The sequence below is a fragment of the Cervus canadensis genome, chromosome 4, assembly GCF_019320065.1.
Source record: "Cervus canadensis isolate Bull #8, Minnesota chromosome 4, ASM1932006v1, whole genome shotgun sequence".
Lineage (NCBI taxonomy): Eukaryota > Metazoa > Chordata > Mammalia > Artiodactyla > Cervidae > Cervus > Cervus canadensis.
Window position 1 is genome coordinate 29,219,136 of NC_057389.1, and position 11,335 is coordinate 29,230,470.

General features: G+C 37.9%; 1 protein-coding gene across 1 annotated transcript in view; it reads right to left on the bottom strand.

The window, feature by feature from the left end:
- FAM151B (family with sequence similarity 151 member B) overlaps window positions 1–11,335 on the bottom strand; it is a 30,653-nt gene that overhangs the window by 18,187 nt on the left and 1,131 nt on the right. The window contains exon 2 of the mRNA XM_043464759.1: window positions 7,322–7,447. Within this exon, the coding sequence (XP_043320694.1) occupies window positions 7,322–7,447 (126 nt within the window). The remainder of the gene's footprint in view (window positions 1–7,321; window positions 7,448–11,335) is intronic.

The following is an 11,335-nucleotide window of genomic DNA, read 5'->3' on the forward strand; positions in this document are numbered from 1 at the left end:
GGACAACTATAATGAAAAAGACAGACAATAACTAATGTTGACAAGGACATGGGGAAATTGGAAACATCATTCACTTTGCTGGTGAGAATACAAGAACCCACTCAGCTGCTTCAGAAAAGCTTGGCAGTTTCTCAAAAAAAGTTAAACAGAGCTATATTTAAGATGAAATAGGTCAAGCTTCTGTATAATTTTATAAGTCACACAAACATGATTTCTCAGTAAAGTGGTATTTAGTATAACATATGTAGGCATTCCATCTTGTCTACCAGTGCAGTTGTAAAGGAACACGTAGGCTTTGGAATTCCTTAAGAGTAATAGTCAGTTTCTCCATTTATTAACGCCATTCATTGCCCATGAGTAGAAAAAAAAAATCACAAAATGGCAGTGTCAAGAGTCTCAGGCTCCATGTAAATTACGTTCCTGATGGTTCTTTTAAGAATAAGAATGGAAGCTATGTAGTAAGGACAAGAGATCATGGTGGCTTGGACTAGGGTGAAGACAACAGAGATGGAGAGATGTGGACTAATTCAAAATGTATTTTGGAATAGAATTATAATGTCCAATAGGGTAGATACAAAAAAAACCAAAAAACAAAGAATAGATGACTCCCAGATTTCTGGCTTAAGAATATATGCAGACTATGGTGCCATTTACTGAGAGAGGAAGGATCACAGGAAATACATGTTAGCAAACACAATTAAGAATGTGATGCCCATTCATTTCAGTTCAGTCACTCAGTTAGGTCTCACTCTTTGTGACCCCATGGACTGCAGCACGCCAGGCCTCCCTGTCCATCACCAACTCCCTGAGCTTACTCAAACTCATGTCCATCGAGTCGGTGATGCCATCCAACCATCTCATCCTCTGTCGTCCCCTTCTCCTCCTTCCTTCAATGTTTCCCAGCATCAGTATCTTTTCTAGTGAGTCAGCTCTTCGCATCAGGTGGCCAAAGTATTGGAGCTTCAGCTTCAGCATCAGTCCTTCCAATGAATATTCAGGACTGATTTCTTTTAGGATTGACTGGTTTGATCTCCTTGCTGTCCGAGGGACTCTCAAGAGTCTTCTCTAACACCACAGTTCAAAAGCATCAATTTCTTGGTGCTCAGTTTTCTTTATACTCCAACTCTCATATCCATACATGACTACTGGAAAAACCATAGCTTTGACTAGATGGACCTTTGTCGGCAAAGTAATGTCTCTGCTTTTTAATATGCTGTCTAGATTGGTCATAATTTTTCTTTCAAGGAGCAAGCATCTTTTAATTTCATGGCTGCAGTCACCATCTGCAGTGATTTTGGAGCCCAAAAACATAAAGTTTCTCACTGTTTCCATGTTTCCCCATCTATTTGCCATGAAGTGATGGGACCAGATGCCATGATCTTAGTTTTCTGAATGCTGAGTTTCAAGTCAACTTTTTCACTCTCCTCTTTCAGTTTCATCAAGAGGCTCTTTAGTTCTTCTTCACTTTCTTGCATAAGGGTAGTGTCATCTGTATATCTGAGGTTATTGATATTTCTCCCTGCAATCTTGATTCCATTTTGTGCTTCATCCAGCCTGGTATTTCACATGATGTACTCTGCATATAAGTTAAATACGTATGACAATATACAGCCTTGACATACTCCTTTCCCGATTTGGAACCAGTCTGTTGTTCCATGTCCAGTTCTAACTGCTGCTTCTTGACCTGCAAACAGATTTTTCAGGAGGCAGGTCAGGTGGTCTGGTATTCCCATCTCTTTAAGAATTTTCCACAGTTTGTTGTAATCCACACAGTCAAAGGCTTTGGCATAGTCAATAAAGCAGATGTTTTTCTGGAACTCTCTTGCTTTTTCGATGATCCAGTGGATGTTGGCTATCTGATCTCTGATTCCTCTGCCTATTCTAAATCCATCTTGAACATCTGGAAGTTCACAGATCATGTACTGTTGAAGCCTGGCTTGGAGAATTTTAAGCATTACTTTGCTAGCGTGTGAGATGAGTGCAATTGTGTAGTAGTTTGAGCATTCTTTGGCATTGTCTTTTTCTTTGGGATTGGAATGAAAACTGACCTTTTCCAGTCCTGTGGCCACTGCTGAGTTTTCCAAATTTGCTGGCATATTGAGTGCAGCACTTTCACAGCATCATCTTTTAGGATTTGAAGTAGCTCAACTGGAATTCCATCACCTCCACTAGCTTTGTTCGTAGTGATGCTTCCTAAGGCCCGCTTGACTTCGCATTCCAGGATGTCTGGCTCTAGGTGAGTGATCACACCATTGTGATTATCTGGGTCATGAAGATCTTCTTTCTATAGTTCTTCTGTGTATTCTTGCCACCTCTTCTTAATATCTTCTGCTTCTGTTAGGTCCATACCATTTCTGTCCTTTATTGTGCCCATCTTTGCATGAAATGTTCCTTTGATATCTCTAATTTTCTAGTCTCTAGTATTTCCCATTCTATTGTTTTCCTCTATTTCTTTGCATTGATCACTGAGGAAGGATTTCTTATCTCTCCTTGCTATACTTTGGAACTCTGCATTCAGATGGGTATAACTTTCCTTTTCTCCTTTGCCTTTCGCTGCTCTTCTTTTCACAGCTGTTGTAAGGCCTCCTCAAACAGCCATTTTGCCTTTTTGCACTTCTTTTTCTTGGGAATGGTCTTGATCACTGCCTCCTGTATGATGTCATGAACCTCCGTCCATAGTTCTTCAGGCACTCTATCTATCAGATCTAATCCCTTGAATCTATTTGTCACTTCCACTGTATAATCATAAGGGATTTGATTTAGGTCATACCTGAATATTTTTCAGGTTTTCCCTACTTTCTTCAATTTAAGTCTGAATTTGGCAATAAAGAGTTCATGATCTGAGCCACAGTCAGCTCCCAGTCTTGTTTTTGCTGACTGTATAGAGTTTCTCCATCTTTGGCTGCAAAGAATATAATTAATCTGATTTCGGTATTGATCACCTGGTGATGTCCATGTGTGAAGTGTCCTCTTGTGTTGTTGGAAGAGGGTGTTTGCTATGACCAGTGCATTCGCTTGGCAAAACTCTGTTAGTCTTTGCCCTGCTTCATTCTGTACTTCAAGGCCAAATTTGCCTGTTAATTCTCCAGCTATCTCTTGAATTCCTACTTTTGCATTCCAGTCCCCTATAATGAAAAGGACATCTTATTTGGGGGTTAGTTCTAAAAGGTAGTGTAGGTCTTCATAGAACCATTCAACTTCAGCTTTTTCAGCATTACTGGTTGGGGCTCAGACTTGGATTACTCTGATATTGAATGGCTTGCCTTGGAAACAAACAGAGATCACTCTGTTGTTTTTGAGATTGCATCCAAGTACTGCATTTTAGACTCTTCTGTCAACTGTGAGGGCTACTCCATGTCTTCTAAGGGATTCTTGCCCACAATAGTAGATATAATGGTCATCTGAGTTAAATTTACCCATTCTGGTCCATTTTAGTTCACTGATTCCTAAAATGTTGATGTTCACTCTTGCCATCTCCTGTTTGACCACTTCCAATTTGCCTTGATTCATGGACCTAACAGTCCAGGTTCCTACACAATATTGTTCTTTACAACATCGGACTTTACTTCCATCACCAGTTACATCCACAACTGGGTGTTGTTTTTAAACACTTTGACTCCATCTCTTCATTTTCTCTAGAGCTATTTCTCCACTGTTCTCCAGTAGTATATTGGGCACCTACCAACCTGGAGAGTTCATCTTTCACTGTCCTATTTTTTTGCCTTTTCATACTGTTCATGGGGTTCTCAAGGCAAGAATACTGAAGTGGTTTGCCATTCCCTTCTCCAGTGGACCACGCTTTATCAGAACTCTCCACCATGACCCATCTGTCTTGGGTGGCCCTACAGGGCATGGCTCATAGTCTCATTGAGTTAGACAAGGCTGTTGTCCATGTGATCAGTTTGATTAGTTTTCTGTGATTGTGGTTTTCATTCTGTCTGCCCTCTGATGGATGAGAATAAGAGGCTTATTGATGGGAGAGACTGACTGAGGGGGAAACTGGGTCTTGTTCTGATGGGCAGGGCCATGCTCAGTAAATCTTTAATCAAATTTTCTGTTGATGCATAAGAACTCTATAAGTGAAAACAGCAAATAAGAAGTTGGATAGACTAGTTTTCAGAAGAGAGGGAAATCTGACCTGGAGACATGTATGTGAGTTGCCCAGCCTCTCTCCCTATTCTCCCACCCATGGCTGTTGGGTAGAAGGTTTTTGAAGGTCAGGGTATGCCTCTGCTTTGGGAGACTGCCTGGTCACCATGTTTCCCATCTCAGGGAGAGTCAGAGGAAGAAGTCTGCACATCAAGATTAACAATCCAATGACAGGAGCCCCAACTTTTGACAAGAGCCAGACAACAGAAAACAGCTTTAGGTTTTTTGGTGATTTTCTACACAAGAAAATCCCAAATAGATGCTACTTACATTAAAACAAAACTCAAAGAAATATGCTTATGACTTCCCTGGTGGCTCAGACGGTAAAGCATCTGCCTACAGTGCGGGAGACCCGGGTTTGATCCCTGGGTCGGGAAGATCTCCTGGAGAAGGGAATGGCAACCCACTCCAGTATTCTTGCCCCCCCACCCAAAAAAGGGGGCTCAAAGAAATATTTGGGTTTCCCTGGTGGCTCAGACGGTAAAGCGTCTGCCTGCAATGTGGGAGACCCGGGTTCAATCCCCGGGTCGGGAAGATCCCTGGAGAAGGATATGGCAACCCACTCTAGTGCTCTTGCCTGGGAAATTCCACGGACTGAGGAGCCTAGTAGGCTACAGTCCCACGGGGTCGCAAAGAATTGGACACAACTATGTTTCCCATCTCAGGGAGAGTCAGAGAAAGAAGTCTGCACATCAAGATTAACACTTCAATCATAGGAGCCCCAACTTTTGACAAGAGCCAGACAACAGAAAACAGCTAAATCCCAAATAGATGCTACTTACATTAAAACAAAGCTCAAAGAAATATGTTTATAGAAATGAAGTTAAAAATATCTATCTTGCTTATACTGTTTACATGCCCTAATGCAGCAATTTACTATATTTTTATTAATACATTTAGCTGATGACTATAGTCACACTTTTCCTAAATATGTTACAAAGGTTTTTTTAAAAATATGACATTTTTTATTCTCAAAGAGATTTAATAATTTCTATTTTTAACAAGCATTTCTTTTAATATACATTTTAAAAATCTACATGCAAAAAATAAATATATACATAAAAACAAAAATCCACATGCAGAACTGTCATAACAAAAAATAACATTATATGTAATAACTTTTGTAAACAATTTTGACTATTCTGAGATCAGATGTGTTGACAATGCAACTCTTATGTCGACAAATGGCACTCCTATATTGTTCCTCCTGTACTTTGCTTTTTTAAATCACAGACATTGTTGAAAATCCAATATCACATATTAATGAAAACAGAAACAGCTTCATTAATAACAGCTGTACTAAATTTAAATATTCTGAAAGAAATGAGATAAAGCAGTGTGATACATGTCTCCAGGAACCTGTTTTCTTTCCTTTGTATTTGAAAGAAATTGCAAGATTAGCCAGGACTGAAAAAAGGGACTTGATAAAAAGTACACCCAAAACTATAAAACTTGGGGTTCTGGTTGACTAAGAGAAAGTAAAGAGGATATTATCTGAAAACTAAGTAACCTATGAAAAATTCCCAGGTCAACAGCAGACTGCCGGCAACTGGAAATGACTTCCATTGATTATTTTTAAAACAAGGCTAGAAGTATTCATATTTAATTAAATTATTTCTAGGTCTGAGACTTCTACATTTACTATTACAAACCATAAAATTTAAAGATTGCTTCCAAATTTTTAGCTGTTACAGAGAAATCCAATTTATTTTCTGCTTTGATTTTTATATTGTCAAAAAGGTTGAGATTGTCTATATCAACCTATGAGTTACAATCATTTAGCTGTAGAATCTTTTTGATTTTCTAAATATAAAACTATATTGTCTGCAAATAATAGATATATTTCTTCCTATTTTCTTCTATTTTAAAAAATTGATATATAATTCACAAGCTATAAAATTACTCTTTTAAAGCACACCATTTAGTGGTTTTCAGAATATTCAGAAGGTTGTGCAACCATCATGCGTGCATGTGTGCTCAGTCACTTCAGTCGTGTCTGACTCTTTGCGACGTTATGGACTGTAGCACACCAGGATCCTCTGTCTGTGGGATTCTCCAGGCAAGAATACTAGAGTGGGTTGCCACGCCCTCCTCCAGGGATCTTCCCGATTCAGGGATTGAGTCCGTTTCTCTAACATCTCCTGCACTGGCAGTGCAGTTCTTTACCACTAGAGCCACCTGGAAAGCCCTGTGCAACCATCATCACCATCTAATTCCAGAAAAATTTTATCATTCCAAAAAGAAACCTGTACCCATTAGCATTTACTCCCCAGCCCCTATTCATTTCAGCTCCAGGAAGCCATTAATCAATGTTTTCCTTAAGCATTGTTTCTCCTAAAATTTATTTATTAAAAAACCACTGTTAGGTTATTATGTGCTAGGCACTGTGTTAATTATGAGGCATTAAATATTAGAAGACAAATTTCTGCCCTTTGAAAAGCAACTGAAAATAATATCTTTTCAATAAAAGAAATATATTCAGATACATTATCCAGATACACAATTGAGTTAGATGTGTAAATTGTGTCAATTGAGTAAATGTGAAAATTTTTACAATAAAATATGAGATTACAAGGAAATCTTTCTGTTGGAACAGGGCACTTCAAGCTATGCCCCATCCCTCTGATGATACACCTTCATTCTCTTGCACCGTTGTAGCCAAAAGGGGTACTTCACAGGAAAAGGCTAACTAAACTGCTATAGTGTTCATCTATATACGATTACAGATGGAGTTAGCAAACCCAAAGGCTTGGTTTCTAGCCCAGGCATAAATACTGCCCAAAGCATTATAAATTAGCATTCAATGGCTTCATTCATCCATTAGACAAATATTTTTGAGCCTCTCCTGAGTACGCTGTGAAAGACACAAAAATACATATGACATACAATCGTGATCTTAAACATTTTACTTAAATCACTATATATAAGCAAATGTAATAATACATGAGAACTTTAAATAAGGCATAGTAAAGGTAAATAATTTCTGGAAAATGAGAAAATTCTTCCATTAGGAAAATTTGTTCATTTTGTAAATAAAATGAGATCTTTAAGAAGAATGTTTATATTAGCCAAGAATTTACACTTGAATCATCTAAGGCTCTGGTACCTGCAAATATGACCAGATTTTTTAAAAAAAATTGAATTCATCTAAGCATGGGGAATACTGACTTACTTCTCAGTGCCTCATTCATTTGCACCTTGTGGTTAGCTGCATGATACCAGATGATTTGGGCGCCATCTTCTGTTGTGATCTGGTTATTTCTCAGAAAATATTCCAGTATATTTTCACTCCAAGATCCTAAAATGACGGCATTCATATTAAAAATAATTTTATAGGGTATTTTTTTTTAATCAAAAGGGCACAGCATATGTTGATGGAGAAAAACAAAGCAATAAAACTGAGAAAAGATTTTTAAAAAATTAAGAACCAGTATCAAGATGGGCTTCCCAGGTGGCGCTAGTGGTAAAGAATCTGCTTGCCAATGAAGGAGACGTAAGAGATGAGGGCTCGATCCCTGGGTCGGGAAGATCCCCTGGAGGAGGGCATGGCAATCCACTCCAGTATTCTTGCCTGGAGAATCCCATGGACAGAGAAGCGTGGGGGGCTACAGTCCATGGGGTCACAAAGAGCCAGACATGACTGAAGTGACTCAGCATACATTAAGATGTGACAAATATAAAGAGATATATATATATTTATTTATATATAAATATGCTATAAATGTGGAATAGGAAATTGCAACCCACTCCAGTATTCTTGCCTGGAGGATCCATGGACAGAGAAGTGTGGGGGCTACAGTCCATGGGGTCACAAAGAGTCGGACCTGACTGAGTACGCACACATGCATGCTACATATGATGTAAGCAATGATTAGTAAACATATAGGATAATCTGAGCCTCAGAAGTATAAAGAGAAATGCAGGAAGAAAAAAAAAACTGTTAAGAAGCAGATATTTTAAAGCAGGAATTTTCACATGGTATCTTCTCCAATTCTAGACCCATAATTAAGTAAAACGTATGTAAAGGCAAAGCTATATTAAAAACATCAAAATTTTATAGAACTTAAACTCTCCACCTGAGGCTCCATTCTATATTTATATTAACCATTAGAATTTTAAATTATACATTTAAGCATGCGTGTGTGCTAAATCACTTCAGTTGTGTCTGACTCTTTTCGACCCTATGGGCTACAGTCCATTAGGCTCCTCTGTCCATGAGATCCTCCAGGCAAGAATACTGGAGTGGGTTGCCATGCTCTCCTCCAGGGGATCTTTCCCACCCAGGAATCAAACCCACTGTCTCTTATGTCTCCTGCATTGACAGGTAGGTTCTTTACCACTAGCGCCACCTGGGAAGCCCAACATTTAAGCATATTCACCTTCAAATTATGAGTGTCAGCAACACTTATGAGTGACTAAGTAAATTCTGAGTTAGTATTTTTAGATTTCTCTAACATGTACAAATATACATAATTCCTGTATCTTTTGACTACTTTTTGGCAGACCAGATTTTTTTTCTTAATTAGGCATTAAAATGTGTGAGTTAATTTAGTTAAGACTAAAATACTTGAATCAGTTCTACTTCATACAATGCCATATCCCACTGAAAGTGAAAGTGTTAGTCACTCAGTCGTGTCTGACTCTTTGCAATCCCTTGGACTGTAGCCCGCTAGGCTCTTCTGTCTGTGGGATTCTCCAGGCAAGAATACTGGAGGGGGTTGCCATTTCCTTCTCCAGGGGATCTTCCCAACCCAGGGATCGAACCCTGGTCTCCTGCATTGCAGGCAGATTCTTTACTGTCTGAGCCATGGGGGAAGCCCCCATAACAAGGAGAAAAGGCTGAAAAACAGTAAGAGTTATCTATAACCTTACCTCCCCAATTTTTATTCATTGTTTTGAACACTTAAGTACCTACCAAGTGGCTACAAATTCCCTATGCATGAGTGTGCATTAATTGTTTATTAATTCTACATAACAACAGTTTTAAAACTTAATGATGGCCATTATAAACTGCTGACAAGACATAGAAAGAAAATAAAATTTGATAAGAGAATGGAGGGGCATATAAAAATAACTTCTAAGTAATATTCATGGAACTTAGTGACTACTCTGCATACTAGGTTACAGAATAAAGAAAGGGGAGAGTTAATTGTAGTATCCACTATCCCCCAAGCAGTCTCCTATAGAAAAACACATGTCCCTTTTTAGCATATGCAATAGTCACAGACCTTTCAGACTCAGATGAAAATATATGGTCATCATTTTTTAAATGTTTAACTTATGCATCTTAAAAAGGCACAGGAATTATTGGCTAAAACAGAAATGTTCAACAATGGTAAGTAATTAAATCACAGTTTATCCTCATGGTAAAATATGTAATTGATGTGGCTGTTAAAAATGAAGTTTATGAGATATGTGACTTCCCTGGCAGTCCAGTGGTTAAGACTCTGCACTTCCAATGCAGGGGGCATGGGTTTTTGATCTTTGGTTGGGGAACTAAAGAGCCCACTAAAGATGCTGTGTGGTGTAGAAAACAAACAAAGAAACAAAAATTAAAAAATTCACCCCTATGTTCATAGCAGCACTAGTCACAATAGCCAGGTTATGGAAATAACCTAAATGTCCATGGACAGATGAATGGACAAAGAAAATGTAGTACATATATACAAGGGAATAATACTCAGCCATAAAAAGAACAAAATAATGCCACCTGCAGCAACATGGATGCAACTAGAATGTTAAAGAGTTATTTTTATATGCCTGCATGTCACAATGAAGACCTAGTGCAGCACCCCCCTCCCCAAAAGTCAACTGTTTTCCTATTTACACAGCAATGAGTAAGTGGAAGTTGAAAACACAATACCATTTACATTAAACCCACAAAACCAAAACACTTTGGGATAAAGCTAACAAAATATGTAAAGATCTACATGAGGATAACTACTCTGATGAATAAAATCAAAGAAGAATTAAATAAATGGATAGATATTCCATGTTTATGGATAGGAAAACTCTATATTGTCAAGATATCAGTTCTTCCCAACTTAATCTATAGATTCAAGCAATTCCAATCAAAATCCCACCAAGTTATTTTGTGGCTATCAACCAACTGGTCCTAAAGTGTATGCGGAGGGCAAAAACTCAGAATAGTCAATATAATACGGAAGGAGAACAAAGTGATGACTCTATCCAACATCAAGACTTACTATAAAGCTACTGCAATTAAGACAGTGTTGTTTTGGTGAAAGAATAAACAAATAGATCAACGGACCAAAACAGAGAGGCCCCCAAACAGACCCTCAGAGATAACTGATCTTCAATGAAGGCACAAAGGCAATACAATGGGGAAAAGACAGCCTTTTCAACAAACTTTTTTTTTTTCCCCGTAAAAAAAGAAAAAAATCTAGACACAGAACTCATACCTTCACAAAAATTAACTCAATACAGATCATAGACCTAAGTGTAAAATTCAAAACTATAAAACTCCTACAAGATAACATAGAAGAAAACATAGATGACTTTCAATACAGCAATGACTTTTTAGATACAGCACTAAAGGCACCATTCATGAAAGAAATAATGGATATGCTGGACTTCATTAAAATGACAAACTTGTGCTCTGCAAAAGATAACGTCAAGAGAATGAAAAAATAAGCTGCAGACTGGGGGAAAACATTTGCAAAAGACACATATGATAAAAGACTATTAACCTAAATATACAAAGAACTCTTAATACTCAACAATAAGAAAACAACCCCATTAAAAAAAAAAAAATGGGCCAAAGACCTTAACAGACACCTTAACAAGGAAGACAGATGGCAACCATATAAAAAGGTGCTCCACATCACTTTTCATCAAACACAAATTAAAACAATAGGGTATAACTACACACTTACTAAAATGGCCATAATCCAGAACACTAGTATATCAAACGCTGGTGAGGATGTGGAATAACAGGAATCTTCACTCATTGTGTGGGAATGCACAATGGTATAGCCACTTTAAAATAAAGCTTGCCGGTTTCTTACAAAGCTAAGTATATTCCCATCATACAATCCAGAAATCACCCCTTGATATTTACCCAATGGAGTTGAAAAGTTATGTCCATACAATAACCTGCACACTTATGTTTTTAGCAGTTTTATTTACAGCACACTTAGGTTGATAGCAGTTTTATTTACAACTG